The sequence below is a fragment of the Pocillopora verrucosa genome, chromosome 13, assembly GCF_036669915.1.
Source record: "Pocillopora verrucosa isolate sample1 chromosome 13, ASM3666991v2, whole genome shotgun sequence".
Taxonomy (NCBI): domain Eukaryota; kingdom Metazoa; phylum Cnidaria; class Anthozoa; order Scleractinia; family Pocilloporidae; genus Pocillopora; species Pocillopora verrucosa.
Window position 1 is genome coordinate 468713 of NC_089324.1, and position 18898 is coordinate 487610.

An 18898-nucleotide genomic window follows, 5' to 3' on the forward strand; every position below is an offset into this window, starting at 1 on the left:
TATCAACGCATGAATATTGAGACAATAGAAATTGGTTAATGAGCCTTTGGCATCTTGTAAGAACCACTAGCTAAAACTAGCCTTTCAAACTCATTAATAAAACTCTATTGTTTCAATATTCAGAGGGGATTTTCTTGGCCCACAAAAGAGCTGAAACTTTAACACTCACTCACAATACACAGCTTACCACGCTCTTTCTAACGCACCATAAATTATTTCAAAATTCCCCCATTTCACAAAGATATAAACGCATGAATATTGTAACAATAGAATATCGTTAATGAGCCTTTGGCATCTTGTAAAAACCACTAGCTAAAACTAGCGTTTCAAACTCATTAACAAAACTCTATTGTTTCAATATTCAGAGGAGATTTTCTTGGCCCACAAAAGAGCTGAGACTTTGACATTTGCGCACAATACACAGCTTACCACGCTCTTTCTAACGCACCATAAATTGTTTCAGAATTCTCCCTTTTCACAAAGATTTAACCGCATGAATATCAACACAATAGAAATTGGTTAATGAGCCTTTGGCATCTTGTAAGAACCACTAGCTAAAACTAGCGTTTCAAACTCATTAACAAAACTCTATTGTTTCAATATTCAGAGGGGATTTTCCTGGCCCACAAAAGAGCTGAGACTTTGACATTTGCGCACAATACACAGCTTACCACGCTCTTTCTAACGCACTATAAACTATTTCAGAATTCCCCCATTTCACAAAGATATAAACGCATGAATATTCAGACAATAGAAATTGGTTAATGAGCGTTTGGCATCTTGTAAGAACCACTAGCTAAAACTAGCCTTTCAAACTCATTAATAAAACTCTATTGTTTCAATATTCAGAGGGGATTTTCTTGGCCCACAGAAGAGCTGAAACTTTAACACTCACTCACAATACACAGCTTACCACGCTCTTTCTAACGAACCATGAATTGTTCCAAAATTCCCCCTTTTCACAAAGATAGAAACTCATGAATATCAACACAATAGAAATTGGTTAATGAGCCTTTGGCATCTTGTAAAAAACCACTAGCTAAAACTAGCGTTTCAAACTCTTAACAAAACTCTATTGTTTCAATATTCAGAGGGGATTTTCTTGGCCCACAAAAGATCTGAAACTTTGACATTTGCGCACAATACACAGCTTACCACGCTCTTTCTAACGCACCATAAATTATTTCAAAATTCCCCCATTTCACAAAGATATAAACGCATGAATATTGAGACAATAGAAATTGGTTAATGAGCCTTTGGCATCTTGTAAAAACCACTAGCTAAAACTAGCCTTTCAAACTCATTAACAAAACTCTATTGTTTCAATATTCAGAGGGGATTTTCTTGGCCCACAAAAGATCTGAGACTTTGACATTTGCGCACAATACACAGCTTACCACGCTCTTTCTAACGCACCATAAACTATTTCAGAATTCCCCCATTTCACAAAGATATAAACGCATGAATATTGTAACAATAGAAATTGGTTAATGAGCCTTTGGCATCTTGTAAAAACCACTAGCTAAAACTAGCGTTTCAAACTCATTAACAAAACTCTATTGTTTCAATATTCAGAGGGGATTTTCTTGGCCCACAAAAGAGCTGAGACTTTGACATTTGCGCACAATACACAGCTTACCACGCTCTTTCTAACGCACTATAAACTATTTCAGAATTCCCCCATTTTACAAAGATATAAACGCATGAATATTGAGACAATAGAAATTGGTTAATGAGCCTTTGGCATCTTGTAAGAACCACTAGCTAAAACTAGCGTTTGAAACTCATTAACAAAACTATATTGTTTCAATATTCAGAGGGGATTTTCTTGGCCCACAGAGGAGCTGAAACTTTAACACTCACTCACAATACACAGTTTACCACGCTCTTTCTAACGAACCATGAATTGTTCCAAAATTCCCCCTTTTCGCAAAGATAGAAACTCATGAATATCAACACAATAGAAATTGGTTAATGAGCCTTTGGCATCTTTTAAAAAACCACTAGCTTAAACTAGCCTTTCAAACTCATTAACAAAACTCTATTGTTTCAATATTCAGAGGGGATTTTCTTGGCCCACAAAAGAGCTGAGACTTTGACATTTGCGCACAATACACAGCTTACCACGCTCTTTCTAACACACCATAAATTGTTTCAGAATTCTCCCTTTTCACAAAGATATAACCGCATGAATATCAACACAATAGAAATTGGTTAATGAGCCTTTGGCATCTTGTAAGAACCACTAGCTAAAACTAGCGTTTCAAACTCATTAACAAAACTCTATTGTTTCAATATTCAGAGGGGATTTTCTTGGCCCACAAAAGAGCTGAGACTTTGACATTTGCGCACAATACACAGCTTACCACGCTCTTTTTAACGCACTATAAACTATTTCAGAATTCCCCCATTTCACAAAGATATAAATGCATGAATATTGTAACAATAGAATATCGTTAATGAGCCTTTGGCATCTTGTAAAAACCACTAGCTAAAACTAGCGTTTCAAACTCATTAACAAAACTCTATTGTTTCAATATTCAGAGGAGATTTTCTTCGCCCACAAAAGAGCTGAGACTTTGACATTTGCGCACAATACACAGCTTACCACGCTCTTTCTAACACACCATAAATTGTTTCAGAATTCTCCCTTTTCACAAAGATATAAACGCATGAATATCAACACAATAGAAATTGGTTAATGAGCCTTTGGCATCTTGTAAGAACCACTAGCTAAAACTAGCGTTTGAAACTCATTAACAAAACTCTATTGTTTCAATATTCAGAGGGGATTTTCTTGGCCCACAAAAGAGCTGAAACTTTGACATTTGTGCACAGTACACAGCTTACCAGGCTCCTTCGAACAAGCTAAAATGTGATTCAGAATTCCCCTTTTCACAAAGATATAAGCGCATGAATATTGTAACAATATAATTTTGTTAATGAGCTTTACGGCATCTTGTTAGAACCTCTAGCTAAAACTAGTGTTTCAAACTTATTAACAAAATTCTATTGTTTCAATATTCAGAGAGGAATTTTCTAAACCCACAAGAGAGCTGAAACTTTGACACTTGCGCACAATACACAGCTTACCACTCTCTTTCTAACGCACCATAAATTGTTCCAGAATTCCCCCTTTTCACAAAGATAGAAACGCATGATATTGGTTAATGAGCCTTTGGCATCTTGTAGGAACCATTAACTAAAACTAGCGTTTCAAACTCATTAATAAAACTCTATTGTTTCAATATTCAGAGGGGATTTTCTTAGCTCACAAAAGAGCTGAGACTGACATTTGCACACAATACACAGCTTACCACGCTCTTACTAACAAGCTAAAGAGTGGTCTAGAATTCACACTTTTCACAAAGATATAAACACATGAATATTGAAACAATAGAAATTGGTTAATGAGCTTTTGGCATCTTGTAACCATTAGCCAAAAGTAGCGTTTCAAACTCATTAACAAAATTCTATTGTTTCAATATTCAGAGGAGATCTCCTGGGCCCACAAAAGATCTGAAACTTTGACATTTGCGCACTATACACAGCTTACCACGCTCTTTTTAACAAGCTAGAGGGTGTTCCAGAATTCCCCCTTTTCACAAAGATATAAACGCATGAATATTGAAACAATTGAAAATTGTTAATGAGCTTTGGCATCTTGTTAGAAGTACTGGCTAAAACTAGCGTTTCAAACTCATAAACAAAACTCTATTGTTTCAATATTCAGAGGGGGTTTTCTTGTCCCGCTAGACAGCTCTACCTCTTACATTTTCATACAATACACAGCTTATCACGCTGTTCCTCACGCACTTTAAATTGTCTGAGAATTCCTCCATTATTCAGAGATATAAACGCATAAATATTAAAACAATAGAAATTCGTTTATGAGCTTTTGGTATCTTGTAGGAACCTGAAGCTAAAACTACTTTTCAAACTTATTAGAAAAACGTCTATTCTTTCAGTATTCAGAGGGGCTTTTCTCGGTCTTTCAAAAAGCTAAAACTTTGATACAAGCACACAGTCCAAAGCTAGTCATGCTTTTTCAAAAGAGCCAAAGACTTTTCCGGAATTCCCCCTTTTTACAAGAAAATTAACGCATGAATATTGAAACAATAGAAAATCGCTAATGAGCTTTTGGCATCTTGTAAGAAGTATAGCTAAAAGTAGCTTTTCAAATATCATTAACAAGATTCTATTGTTTCAATATTCAGAGGGGATTTTCTTGTCCCACTCAAAAATACTGGCTCTTTCCAACTAGCTAAAAGTTGTCCCCGAATTCCTCCATCTGACAAAGAAATAAAAGCATGAATATTGAAACAATAGAAATTTGTTAATGAGCTTTTAGCAACTTGTTGGCTGAAATCTAAAAATACTTTTCAGACTAATTAACAAAATTCGATTGTTTTAATATTAAGAGGGGATTTTCTCGGCCCACGAAAAATAAGGAATCTGTTCATGAGGTTTCAGTTACCACTGCGATACCCCTCGCTTTAGCTCCTCCAGAGAATTTTATTGTTTCAACATTTGCAAGTGAAAAATCTGTAAAGTAATGAAAACACGTGACTCATATTATGGTATTCTTAACCTTTTTATTTGCATATTCTACGTAAACTACCATGTGCAATGTGAATTTTGTATGATTGATCTAGCATATGACACTTTCACCTATTTTGTTTCCAAGGTGTTTAAAAAGGGTTAGAGAATTAGAGACTTGCTCTAATCACATTACAAAAGACTTCTTCCAACTTTTTTACATGAAACGTTAACGAGTGTGTACTAAATATGAAGGCCGGTTTTTTTTTCAGGAACGCACACATTCACGTCTTCCCGAAAGGCTCCTTCATCAGTGGCCCAATCCAATGTCCATTGTCATCTGCTTAAATCATAAATACTTTCCTATGTTAATAATCTTCATGGTTATATCCATAGCTTTGGCACATCCAGAAATTCAGGTAACGAGGGGGGTGGAGGGGGGGAGGAAGGCGGGAGGGAGGTGGTGGAGATCAAAGACAAGGAGGGGGGGTCTCCACCGGCACAATATAAACTCAGGAAGAGAGATAGGGGTTCTACCCTCCATTCCTTATCTGCCAACGCTATATAGACTGTTTTAACAATGACTAAATAATGGTGATAACCTTTTTACGAATCTAAAAAATTTAGTGTTTCATCTAAGCTCAAAAACTTATGAAAATGTTTTATGTAATATTTTTAAAAGCACTGGTATTTAGAGCTCTGCTAATAGAGGTTAGTTTACCTTTGACCTACGGCCTCGTAATCGCTATCATGTTGACGAGATTGGCGGGTCATTTGCATAATACGAAAGGTTTCAGCAAAATTATGAGATAAAAGTTGGCAGTTCTTTACGTAACGCAGGAAATGGCTGCAAATGTGGTAATGGAACACTATTTACAATGTAGGGAACGTAACAGGCTCCTGGCCTGTTAAAAAGTCCAGCATTAGCTTAAAGTATTGACAATGACGAGAGACTTGGGATAAAGACGCTTACACTCCTTAGTTTGGTTTAAAGGTGCGATGTAAGTCTAGAGGCAAACGTCGTTTGCATTTATGTCACTCGTTTAATACAGGTTCTACATTCTTCTACTCGGTTGTTTGTAGTGGAGGAAACCTCAATGCAGTTAACTACAGTGTCCTTCAGTTTCGGGTTTCGATGCTTATCTCGTAAGTTCGTCAGATCTACGCATGCTCTGACCATTAATAGTTCCTAACAGTAGCCTATGAAAAGTGTTGTCAATAAATGCTTCGCTAATGCTGACCGTGTCGTTCCCGCACAGCTCTCATCACATGCTTCTCATGTCGCCTCCACTCACCCCCATACCAATTACATTCACGTCACCTGGACTCTGTCCGTTGCGGCGCTTTAGTTCTTCCAGTTTCTTGTTCCAAGCGATGTAAAATCGTTGAACCTCATTCATCATGGCCTCCTCGATTTCTGCACACTGCATGGCCACTAGGTTTTCGTAAGAGGTTTCTGGTGTCACGATCCGTTCAACCTCTGAAATAAAATGAAAAAAAAGCAAAAGAATTAGCCACCATAGGAAACTAAAAACAGTATCGCTGCGACAGCAGTCCGACTCCATGAGTAAGTATTGATTAAGATGCCTTCTGCTGCACTGTCATATTGCTTTGCGAGATTTCAAGCCAAGAATAATAACTCCCCATGCGTGAGAGTGTATTATTGAATCAAAGCTTCTTACCTGTCTTTGCTTCTTTAGGCTGACGTGGTCGCCAATATAGGAACTCCCAAATGAGCCCGCATATGGTCAGCGCACCTACAAGTCCGATACAAGTGTAGATGGCTTTCCTGAACATTGGCGATTTGGCATCAAATAGATTGTTTGTTTTCTCCACGGCTGCGCTCTCCCCTGGTTCCTGAAAGTTTTTATTTTTTGGTAAAAAAAACAATTCAAATTTCATGCACATTTTTTTCATCAAGCGTTGATTATCCTGAGTATATACTCAACGCTAAGCTGGGAGAGCAAGGAACAGGGCCATCATCACGTGATGTGCTCATGAGCAAATCTATTTTTATTCTTTGAGTTGTGGTTCTTCCCGAGTTCACAAATTGTTTTTCTGCTCGTGAGTAACAACTTCCCTCCCTCCTAATAGCTAAGCTATTGGCAAAAGAAGTATTTATCAGTAGGCAACAAACATACCAAGGTGGCAAAGGAACCTATTGCCCCACACCACCTGATCTAGTCTTTGTGTCTGTAGGATGAAGTACTGACAGCTTAAAGTGTTGTGTATTTCACTTTAACTGATGTTTAGCCCGTTGAAGGTTGCCCCACTTCCACCACATCGGTTTGGAAACTAACCCCTAGGCGGCAAGAGGCGCTTTATGAGTTATGCTTTTTACCCGAAGGTACGAAACTCTGCCTCCTACCAGAACAACAATCAGGTAACCAAGCCAATTATTTATACTGGAGTCCAACACACTAACCCTCATATGCACTTCTTCCCCAAACTTCTGACTGTCAAAGAAGTATGGAAAAACCAAATGTAAAAGAGTTCAAGTTAAAAGGCGTGAAACATTTACCTCCATAGTTTTTGCCTGCTCTTGGATGATTCCCGTTATTTCGGTTTCCATGCTGTTAAGCTTCTTCCTCATACATTTTTCTGCATCTTTCAAAGCACCAGCGATAACGAAGCCATAAGCGAACTGATGATCGAGCACAGTCCCCACGCGGAGATCCGGGTTCTTTAAAACAGGGTCTTCTGCTACCTTAGCCCAGTAGCCTGCGACATAACTATCTAGCAGCGCTCCAGTAACTTTTGGTTCCTGGTTTATAACAGTATCTTTGAGTTCACTGACGCTGTTTAGTTCTGAAATGTCAGAATACATATGTAAAGCTCCATTGTTAAATACTTTAAGTGCACTTCTGATTAATCGCTGTCACAACATTTCTGCGAAGGACGTGACGGCCACTCTAAAAGCATAGAATGAGGATGACATCAACCTGGAAAAAAAATGGATCTGCAGAGTTGCCTCTGGACTGGCAGGTGCGATTTTAGATGCAAGTGTCTTACTTTGTTAACGAACACAGTGAATTTATTACACGAGAAATCTTGTCACCAACCTGTAACTTTAGCATTGTTTCGTACACCAAGCCTTTGCTCCTCTGTGTTCTTCAAAGCGACAACCTAATAGAAATTTCGCCGGTAAACAGAGCACATTTTGCTGCGTAAGTAGGTAGATAAGTCAGCGGATAAAACCCTAATTTTTGACCTTTTCAACGAAAGCAACTGAGCAGGTCTTTCAAGTAGTATTGCAAGTTATGGAGGCCATCTTGGAGGAAAATCCATATGATTGGTGCATTAGTACCATATGGTACAAAATACTCTACTCTGATTGGCTGTGCGCCATAGTGCCACCGTTTACTACTGAGGTGGTTGTAAGTGTTACGTACGTGGATCAAACTGGTCAAAATTTGACGATTTCTTTTCAAATATTTCTATTCTCAATTGGAGCTATTTTACTTACGTCAGAGCCGTACAGTTTGATTTCGTTGCTAAGCGATATGGCGGTGAGCGACGTTGTGACTGTAGCGGTAAAGATTGATATAATCACGAGCCCAATGAGAACCCAGATGAAAGCAAACGTACGAGCCAGCACTGATCGTGGCGCACGGTCACCGTACCTGAAAGGTAAACAGAGGCGTGGTTTAACCTCTAGTTTTCAATTTTTTATTCCTTTGATCTCAATTACTTTGTTGTTGAAGCTGAACAAAGTTTTGATCCACAGTTTTTTTCTGCTGTTGAGTTATGGATCATAGTTGTAACCGCAAAGCTTTGCTACGGTTGTAGAATTATAATTTCGCTTGAATACTCGTGCCAGTCCCTTTAACAATGAGACGCAGAACCAAAATCAACGGTCGCATGTTCACTTCCTTTCCGCTGCGCTTGTGGCCGCTGGCTTGCATTTTCGTTCAGATTGGCTTTTATAGGATTTTTTCTAAAATGACATTTACTCAGAAAGCTCTGTGGCAGTGTGGAATGCCACTCTATCAATTTAACGTTGCTCTTATCAGAATCTACTTAAGCACCACTCCTCATTTATTGCTGGAAACGGGAGGGGGAGGGGTGGTTGGGGGATTTTGGCTATGCCACGATAAGGTCTCCCCCCTCGACGATAAATAATAACTTTTCACTATATACGACCATTAAGTTAAAAATATACGCTAAAGCAACGAACAACGTTCTCACCCAACAGTTGTCATGGATACAAATGCCCACCAAAAACCTTCCCATGTTCCTTTGAAGAACGAGCGCGGGAATTCTTCAGGATTCCAGTAAGTGTCCTAAAAGAAGAAGAAAACACCTTGATGAGGAATTTGTTGAAAAATAGAGATTAAATGAGGGTTAAGGTTTCGAGCCACCCGTGTGTCGGGGAAATGGGACAAATATGTCTCCAAAAACGAATTAATAATGATTACTTGGAAGCTTGGAGTGCTTCTTAGGAAAGTTCGTGTGATAAATTCCATGACCATTGCAGTTTTATATTTAATGTAAATTAAAATTACCTGTTAAGAATGTAACACTGTTAGCAATAGCGTCGTGTCAGTAAAGAAGTACTATAATGTACTGCAATGTACTGCTGTGAGTATTCTATTATTGTCAGATAATGCAATGTTGTCGAAAAAAATTGTGTATTTTTGTTGTGTTATTCACGAGACTCAAATAATGATAATGATATTATAAGAATAATTTTATTTGGTTAAACGTAATCCTCAATTACGGAGCTTTCACTCCCGAGAGCAACCATTAGAGAATTTCTCCCCACATATCGATACATTTTGGAAAATGATTTGAGAAAATAAAATATGACCTCTTCGTTATTTTTTGATCAAACATCATATTTTCTGAGCCAAAACTATAGGAAATATGTGACACACAGTGCTGAGAATTGATACTCAGAGTTGAGAAAGAAAGCCTCGTGTACTAACCAGTGCCCAAATTACTATGCCAGACAGCGCGGCCATGATCAGCGTGAGGAGGAGGACAGGCCATCCCTGGAACACAGCCTCCATGACAGCCTGAGCAGCATTGGATGAATCTTCCTTTTTGACGATGAACACAACGCCAGGAGACTCGACGACTGGGTAATATGGGTGGTTTTGAAAAGTCACGTCTTTCATGTCTCCATATACGGGCATGCTGATCAGTGTGCCTGTTATTTTGAATAATATTTGTTCTTTCACTTACAAGCTTGGTAGATTATTTAATCATTTTAAGATCAGTCTCTATTCTTCTTGTTTTGAGTTTCTCGTAAAAAGAACATAGACACTTAGATTTCCCTCTCAGAGAACACAATATTCGAGGAAGAACGCTTTTCGATTGAGTGTCGTAAGACCGAACCCAAAGTAACCACAACAGCCAATCGGAAGAAAGAGAGCCAAAGACAAGGGAAGAAAAAACAACCAAACTTCCTCAAGCGCGGGAAAACGCGGGCGACCCTTCTGATTGGTTAAGAGAATGGTGCAAGTTCTGTGGACCAAAGTGAAGTAGGGCAAAAACAGAACAATTCCGAATTACTTTCGACAATCAATTGAAAACTCGTGACTCGATTGTTATTAAAACACTAATTTGACCTTTAATCAAGAAAGAAAAGCAGAGTAGGAAAGCACAGATGAAAGGAAAAAATATTGAAGCAGTAGAGAAACTGACAATAACAAAGTAAGTAAAAAGATGTATGGAGATGTACCGTTCTTATCGATTTGCTTTTTAACCACCTCAGAGTCATTGGAGGGAACTTCACTAAAATTGAGCTTCACGCAGGTTGGTTTATCTGTGCCGCCATCACAACAATCTTTTACAAGCTTCTCCAGAATTTTTGGAAAGATGCCAGTTACTTCTTTTTTTGAGTCTTTGTAAATGTATGGTGGAATCTCCCACCAGTCGATTTTTAATGACATGGGACATTTGTTATCTACTTGCTTTTGGCAGCTTGTAGCTTGGGGTGCTGCAATGAAAAAATAGATATTTGTTATCGTATAGAATTTATAACCAATTACTTCTCTGTAAAACGATAGGTGACAGTGATATTCACAACTTCTTCGTCTTGAAGAATTAGAATCAAACTTTTCAAGCTGTTGATTTTCCCCAACTGCAACCTTTTTTGGTCTCTTTATGAATATTTAATCAGGTCATTAACTCCAGGTTTTGTTCAAACATTTCCAGTACTGGTATATTTTCTAAGGTAATTATGCAGAGGGATGATTGCTGGGCAACCGGGCGTACGTCACTGAAAAAAATGTAAATCACCATGATCATGAAGAAAACAACATAAAAAGAAACAAACGTGCCAGATTAATATTCTTCCTCTTTTATTTGCACCGCATGGAAAGATGTGTTATTTGGCCACCGCGATCTTAGACTGTTGAACACATAAATTGGAGAGTTTGAAGATCTGAAACTTCACGAATTAAGATTACTCTGTGAAAGGGGCGAGGGACAGATGAAAATTGCAAGGAATCCTGAGAACAGGAAATGTGAAATAATCTACTATAAGATCTATAATCTTAAACACAATGTTAATTTAACTTTGCAAATTTCACTCTCATACTCGTTCTTTAAGATTCCAATTGCTCTACATAGTCCAATTCAAGATCATGTTACTCTGTGTCTTCAAAACCTACATATGTCTCTATTTTAAGTGTCAAAGTCCTCTTTCCGATGTGAATTGACACAAACAGATATCTGAAAACATAATACTACAATATTTTAAATCGCGAGAACTAATTTGGGTGTCCCTGTTACATATCGATGGTATTTCTTTGGATTATCATTTTTCTCTTTCATTCAATAGATCTTTTATTAGCTAAATCGTGCGTTGCAGTTTTGTTCTTTTTTAAACCGTTTTCATACAGATGAATTTTGAAACGACTGTCCTTGACAAAAAAAAAAAAAGGCCAAATAAAATTCAGCTATCTTAACAATTCGTAGCGGAAAGCATAATAAGGATATTGCCAGAATATACTACACAAATCAACTTTCTTTTGATTCTCTTTAAACTTTTGTGAAGCTTGATTTTTCTATGAAACATACTCTTATCATTTTCGTTTGTGTATAAGTGAGGGCTTGTAGAATATTCCGGTTTAAAGTATCGTACAACTTCCTGTAATTAACAACCACGCAATTAGGAAGCCAGTGAATGTCTTCGCAGAAAAACTTCCCCACCATTTTACATATTTATGTTAATAATGTTTTGAATCATGCAAGATAAGCTAAAGCCTATTTATCTTCAGGATTACTTCGACTATCTTCTAACAAAAACGGTTTTGTATCTAAAAATAGTCTCGCGGTTTCTACCGTTTATTAAAGGGAGACTTAAATAAAAAATGAACTTTATTTACTCCTGAAGAACTGTTATCCTCATGTTTGTTGATTGTCTTCCAGATTTTGTCATGTATTTGTCAAAAATGTATTTGAAATTGTAGGAGGGTCCGTCAGTCGTACAAAAATCAACCGTAAAAATATTTCATGTGATCACAATTTAAAGACATCAACCGTTAGCTGTAAAGTGGCCAAAATTTTTAAGCTTTAGCCGTAAAAGCCATTAACGCATCGAGACTCTCTTTTAAGAAACGAAAAGAAGTAATTTTGACCATTGTCGAGAATGTCTTAAATTTTAGTCTAATCGGCAAACCTGCAGAACCATCTAAACTACCGAGAAATAAAAAACGGACGGAACTGAAGTTGGTAAGTTTAATAGAAATATATTAAAAAATTCTCATTATGTCGTGTGTCTTCACTATCTTCGGAGAAGACATACGAATATTAATTATTAAAAGCAAGAAAAATTTCGGATTTGTGCAAGTTCTCTGATTCTGAAGAATGGCACGTTAGCCTTTGAGTGTGTTGCGCCTAAACGAATGCCAAATTTCTTAGATGAAGAGCTTTTCCAAAACGTTTTAAAAGAACGCAAAAATTCAACGGTGACTTTTCTTAAAGTCATGTACCACCAAAGCGAAAATAAACATTGGCTGCGCTTTGGGCAATAAGTTATACCCGTTTAATGAACAAAGCTGAAAATCATTTCGAGAATTGTATCCAGTGGGATTCTTTCCAAAAATTGGATGCATTTTTATCGCAGAAAACCTCCTGAAGAACTCTTCTTAGTGGGAAATCGTTGCTTAAACCACTATCGATAAATACAAGGTTTGTAATTAACATTCTTGCTCGCGAATAATAAAAATGTATACCCATTTAAAGCGGCGTTTAATTCGTCGTATTTCGACGCTTAGCGTTCCAGCGAAAATTACACGAAATTTTGCAATGGTCAGTGGATGAAATGCTATGAAAATACCTGGCGATATTGAACTAAAAATATACTTACCGGATCCATTAGTGCCGTTGTTACTTGCCACTACTTCAACATGGCTGAGTATAATGAAGGATACAACATACACAAATGCGGGACAACAGAAAACCCTCATAGTTTTACGAGAATTCTTCAATAGATCCTCGTTTGTCCGTTGAAGATAAGGATATTCTTTACAGAAACGAATACTTATTCACAGAGGTATCACAGCGCTTTCTGGTAGGACTTGAGAGAGTCGCTCAGTTCGAATGGAAAATTTGACAGGCTCTGCGAAAATGCAAATTTGTTGAGTCGAATCACATATCCTGGACGTGTGTATACCTTGGGGATTAGACTCATTTATTATTTATAGTTGACACACGAAAAGCCTGTTTAATTCAGTAATACTTATTCTCTTTCGTTTTTTCTGAATATTTACATCGTTCCTTTGCTCAAGTTATTAAAATAGATCGGATCAGAATTTCGCAGTGGAGAAGTTTATGTTGGAAAAGTAAAACTCTTTTGTCTAAGTTTGCGCATGAGCAGAAAGAACAAAGACAGGTGTTCCCTTTCAGATGCTTAGAGACGTATGTAAACTGTTTTTGTATTTCAAAACTGAACATGTAAATGTGACGATTGTTATTAGAATCGCCTAAAGCAGAAAGAAACACACGCTGAGCATCGAGAAACAAGACGATGAAAAAAAGAACTAAACTAAACACTTGAAAGCACACCTATTCTTCAAATTTAACTCATATCTTCCCAATATATTTTAATTTTTTGCAGAATTTTGATCGAAATACTAGGTCGAGGGATGATTTTTCTAAATCTTAAAGAGCATGCCAAATAGTGAAATTTCAAAATGGTTGTTATAAAAAATATAGCCTGAATAGGAACGCAAGTAATAATTTCGATTGGATGTTAAGAAACTTCTGACAGATGAGAACTTCGAAGTGACAGTGCAAAGTTTCTGTTTGCTTTCCAAATAAATAAATAATGATTCACGATGATTGCACAATATTCTTATAACGGGAAGAAGGATTGATGTTACGTCTATAGATGCTGAGGGTGGAGAGAGATAACCATTACGATGAGCTTTAATTCCTACAAGAAAGCTAAACATCTAATCCAATCTTGAATGGTGAACAAGAGGGGAATGTCTCCATCATTAATTCTGGGAGAGTTCGTTATGTGTGCCATTAAGCAACTCAGAGCATCTGGTTTGTCCCAAGCGAAGGTTCGAGATAATAGGACTTCTGTTCTAGAAAAACAATGAGGCGGCGATCAACCAAGAACTCAGAGAGTTGAAAAATACAAGGCAATGACCTCCCTATATCTCCAACAGTTTCCACCACAATTTATGGATATGAGAAGCTAACTTTTCGTAAGAACGAGGAGTGAAGTGGCCCAATTGACGACCAGTCATTATTGATCATGAGGGGGTCGCAAAATTTGTGGGGAATCACATGTTTATTCGGGGGGGGGGGGACAGAGGAGGGATCAGTCGAAAATTGGCTGCCAATGAGATGGATCATTTAAATACTACAGAGCCTTATGGAGAATCAGGTGAATTTTTTTCAGTGACACACAGCCGAAATCCCCCCTCCCCCTCCACTTCAGGCGATAGATAATGACCAGTCTTTTGGCTAGTAGGGCCACACTGCCCATGCACCAATCCTTATTAACGCTGCGATAATCGAGAAGCTTTCAAAACAGTTTTACTTTGCTCTATTGCACCAAACTACGCGTGCGCACATCACCCGGCAGGTAACACATTGTTTTGACGACAAAAACCGCTGAGACGTGAAGACAATGCATACTGGAAGAAGTATGTGAAAGATACTTTGCAATATTGGAAGTTTTTGATATTAAATTAAATTAACTTTAATTAGAAGTTTTCCACCTGAGAGACACGATTTGATAAAAACTACGTTGAGAATACAACTCTAAAAGCGAAGCTGTGAATTTGCCGCCAAGATCCAAGGTTGCCATAATTTCAAAACGAATCGCATCACTGAAGCGAAAAGTGTAATTAAGATTACTCGCATTTCTTGGTTAAGAAAATTAAAAACAATTCAAACCTCTACCACTTATTTTAAGGTAAATTTTATCTTTCGAACTAAGTAAATTTTGTCATTAAACGAATTATAAAACGAATTATAATAATTTCCCAATTATTTGTTACACTTCGGCTCAAATAGGAAAGAAAATTCGCTAGTTTTGGAAATTCATCAAGCCGTACCCACTTCCTTACTCCTCAAATAACCAAGTTGTTGTGTCAAATATTTCAGGCAAACTTTGCAAGATGGAAAATATTAAGAAAAGTACTGTATTTAATTTTCTCTTTAAGATAGAACTTCAGCAATTTGTTTATGGTAAAGTCAAACTAGTTTAGGTTCCTTAATCTTCTCTGTAAAATGGAATACCAAAATTTATCTTAGGGTATACTGAAAATTATAAAATAACACCTTGAACGGGTACTACATGCTACTGGTGTCCATAGTATTGTCTGAAACACATCAGTGAAGTTTTTGTTTGTACAGTAGATTTGTTAGGTGGTTTTTAATTAAAAGGGACGTGGAGGATAAACAGTAAGGTGAAACATTACCACTGAAATTTGTATCTGGGAGACACTTGTTCAAAGCGTACAACAACTCAGTTAATGGATGATTCTTCATTTGCCTTCCACTTTTTTTCTACTTTTCTTTTCAGCGTTTGGATTATTTTTGACAATTTGTTTTCATCTTCCAACGCTCTCCTTCACAACTGATGTTTACGCTCTAGGCAGAGAGGAATTCGCTCAGAACAGTAAGTTAGCGGATCATAGAGAAGCAGAAATCATATATCTTATACAAGCACAGAGTTGCCTATCTGAGCATTACACTTCATTTATAAAATTAGCAAGTAGCACTAGACGTGACGTTGTAGTTTTGAGTTGGGGCAGACGATGTCAAGATTCGTCCACAAATCTTGGCAGCGTGGTTTACATTCAAGGAGAGAATACGTCATGGAGTTCCGGGCGAAATTTGTTGTATCATTGGGCTTTGCAGAGAAACAGGAGCTATCTGTACTACGTTTTCCTTGATGAAGATATCGAGTTTATCTTCACATCGAATACGACCCAGGATAGGGGTTACAAGGAAGGAACTAAACATCCACTTGAAGCCTTTGAAAACTTTCTTCTGGACTACGAGCCCGCGGTAGGTCTGTGCAATTATTGCAGTCGTTGTGGGAAACTTGCGGAAAACGGTTCTTATTATGTACCTGCGCTTTGTTGCTCGCCGCGCCCTGCAACTGGAAATCTCCCGCCGATTTTACCGGTTACAATATCTTTTGACGCCGCTGTAAACGCGTTTCACACCAAGGCAGTTCAACATATTCTACCTTATAGACTGGACTACGAGGAGATAAGCTGGTGGGAGAGCCAAAAATATGTTATTTTAAAGTCAGATATTTTATTTCGCGGTCAAGTTATACGCTATACGCCGGTGACTGCCATCAACAACGAACACAGGGATTATCCTCAACGACCAATTGACAACTGGGAGGATATATTGCTCGATATTAGGAAAAATGTGCCACACAAATATCAGAATCAAAGCGTTTTCAACATGAAACTGGAAGTTGACATGATTCCGATTATTTCTGGGAATTTCCTTTTCACACCATCATGGAATATTTCAATTCCTGGTCCTAAAGTACCTATTCAACCATACAGTCATTTTCACAAATAGTACGAGCAAAAGGCAAAAATGTCAATATTATCGGAGATATTTGATACATTTATCAACCACTCTTTCCGTTTTGAAAACTTCAGATAATTTTAGATACAATAACGCTGATTTGTAGGATCTGGTCTTTCCTAGCTCATTCCGTTCGCGCTTAATGTTGTGCTCATAAACCGTTGAAATGGACTGAAACCTTAAAAAAGTAATTAACCCTAGTAAAATAGGCACTTGAATAGGGGAGAAATATGACTTAACATATGGGCTTTATTTTTAGTCTTTTCTTGCGCTAAAACCAGTTATAATTCATGCAGTTAAGGAGAATTTACCCGGAACGTTACCGCCAAGCAACGAAACTAAGCAATGATGACACAATGTTATGAGTGAGAAGGTTGAATTTTCCGGTAAAATTCAAGGACAAAAGCAACATAGCAAAATGTAGACAGGAGTTACGCCTTGACTGAGTAGTTCATTACAGTCTTGCACAAACATGGGAAGCTGTAACACTTTCCTTTGAATGGAGTTATTTTTTTGTCTACCCACGTACATGGTTAGTGTTTTTGAGAAATCTCTTCACTTTAAGGTAGTAATACCAAGAACATTTCGCGTCAATATGAGTTATAATATATTTATTCGAATTATAGGCTATTCATCATTTGTTGTACATCCTTCTTAATATAATATTTTTGAAGAATGCCCTTCAAATCGAGATTTCGTTATTCTTGCACAAATCTGGGTCAGTCTTCATCGAAACTTTGGCGGCTGCCTCGTTTCAAGAGCTTTTTTTCTGGAATACTTCTTTCCGCTGGTTTCAACCTGGTCAACAAAACGTATTCTGTTGAATCACTACTCCTTTCATTAGTTGTCATGGCCTCGTCTCCTGGTCGAGGGGGCCATTCAATGCGCTGGGCGTTGGTTACTAAAAATGTTCATGTACAAGGAAAAAAAAATTGAATCATCTAAATCCTTGTAGAATTCTAAGTATGTTGCGTAATTTAGTTATGAGTTGAATCTCAATGTTTAATAAAATACCACGCATAAAAATATAAAAAGTTCGAGGTGTGACTCTTACCTGCTACGCATAAGAGAACTGCAAGCGACAATGTAATCCACATATTAGGGCTCATGGTGACAATCCGCGTTTCTTTGAAGCTGTAGAGACGTTTCTAGACTTGGTGCCTTTCTTTATTTAAAGTTGTGAGGTACGTGCGTGGTCGGAAAAAGGAGACTTCAAAATTTCGAAACTGCTAACCAAATACTCCACCGGGAAATTAATGCACTTCCTTAAAAATTTGGGCTCGTTTCCACTTGCGAAAGGGAGATCTGCTCGCGCTTAAGGGTCAATCTAAAAACCTCAGTTATTCATTATGGCTTCAGTGCACTTTGGAACAGTTCTGTTTAATCGTTCTTCGGAATTAGAATTCATAGTTATGAAGCAAGCCAGCTATTCCCATCAGATCACCAAATTCCGCAAGAAAATGAAAAAACGCTTTTCAGCGAAGACAGCACAACCCATTGGTTGATTTGAGCTTCCGTTCCTTCCTTTTTTTTTATAGAAAATATCAAAATTATATCTCGGTAATTTACGAAGCCCCGAAGCCGACATCATATTTTGTAATTCATGTAATACCTAATTTTCTTCACGCGTTGGGATAATATCTTATTATCGTGTGAATCTGAAATATTTCAAAAATAGAAACATGCTTTCTTTTTGAGGAAAATCAGTTGAAACGGTGGGCGCAAAATGCTTGGCGATTTAATATGACCTGAGGTATAGGTGATCTAACGACGACGGATCAATTCATCAGCTAGTGGAATGTGCAAAAAATAAGAGCGATTTTTCTACTTGCCCGTGGAAAATAAGAATGTTTTTCGGGATTTTCTTTCTGCAAATTTGATAACCTCGTTGCATATACCAATAACATAAATAGGTATGATTATTATAAAAAGTAACATTCGATCGATTAGTTGGTTTTTTAAATAGAATAACCTAAAAAACTGAATCAAAGACTTAACGATTTCCAAAACAATTTAGAGCTGTGTGGTTGATTTCCAGCTTCAACTTAATATGAAGATCTTAAAATTGCCAATGTCGTGCATTCGCAAACGGCTTTCATTAAGGCGGTATGCTAAAAAGACTCAATTTCTAATAGGATGTATGTTTGTAATTAGTGAGATGTGACGCGGAACCTTTCAAGATCTTGTTCAATTTCATTACCTAAGTGGATTTTACTTACATTAGATATCTGGGAAATGATAGTTGCCGAGAATATAATCATATTGTAGTATAGTTTCTCTTCGGTTTTAGATACGAAATGTGTTGCACAACTGAAAATACTTGGTCAGCTTC

At 37.4% G+C, this 18898-nt stretch overlaps 2 protein-coding genes across 2 annotated transcripts; one reads left to right on the forward strand and one right to left on the reverse strand.

Annotated features, from left to right (window-relative positions):
* Nucleotides 1–4575: 4575 nt before the first annotated feature.
* LOC131789533 (uncharacterized) lies at nt 4576–13124 on the reverse strand. Its single transcript, XM_059106680.2, has 9 exons — nt 12860–13124; nt 10226–10483; nt 9468–9691; nt 8728–8822; nt 8006–8162; nt 7602–7665; nt 7061–7347; nt 6222–6396; nt 4576–6019 (listed from the first exon to the last, which is right to left on the reverse strand). The coding sequence occupies exons 1-9, from the start codon at nt 12957–12959 to the stop codon at nt 5805–5807; spliced, it is 1575 nt and encodes a 524-aa protein (XP_058962663.1). The 5' UTR covers nt 12960–13124; the 3' UTR covers nt 4576–5804.
* A 2343-nt stretch (nt 13125–15467) lies between these two features.
* LOC131789523 (uncharacterized) lies at nt 15468–17533 on the forward strand. Its single transcript, XM_059106671.2, has one exon. The coding sequence runs from the start codon at nt 15490–15492 to the stop codon at nt 16555–16557; it is 1068 nt and encodes a 355-aa protein (XP_058962654.1). The 5' UTR covers nt 15468–15489; the 3' UTR covers nt 16558–17533.
* Nucleotides 17534–18898: the final 1365 nt, after the last annotated feature.

What these genes read in the sequence shown, in the direction of transcription:
- LOC131789533 (XM_059106680.2), bottom strand. Translation starts at nt 12,959, where the DNA reads ATGAGGGTTTTCTGTTGTCCCGCATTTGTGTATGTTGTATCCTTCATT. An exon ending in AAACAATGCTAAAGTTACAG is followed by an intron (nt 7,348 to 7,601) that starts GTTGGTGACAAG and finishes CTGACATTTCAG; the next exon opens with AACTAAACAGCGTCAGTGAA. An exon ending in GCCTAAAGAAGCAAAGACAG is followed by an intron (nt 6,020 to 6,221) that starts GTAAGAAGCTTT and finishes ATTTTATTTCAG; the next exon opens with AGGTTGAACGGATCGTGACA.
- LOC131789523 (XM_059106671.2), top strand. Translation starts at nt 15,490, where the DNA reads ATGATTCTTCATTTGCCTTCCACTTTTTTTCTACTTTTCTTTTCAGCG.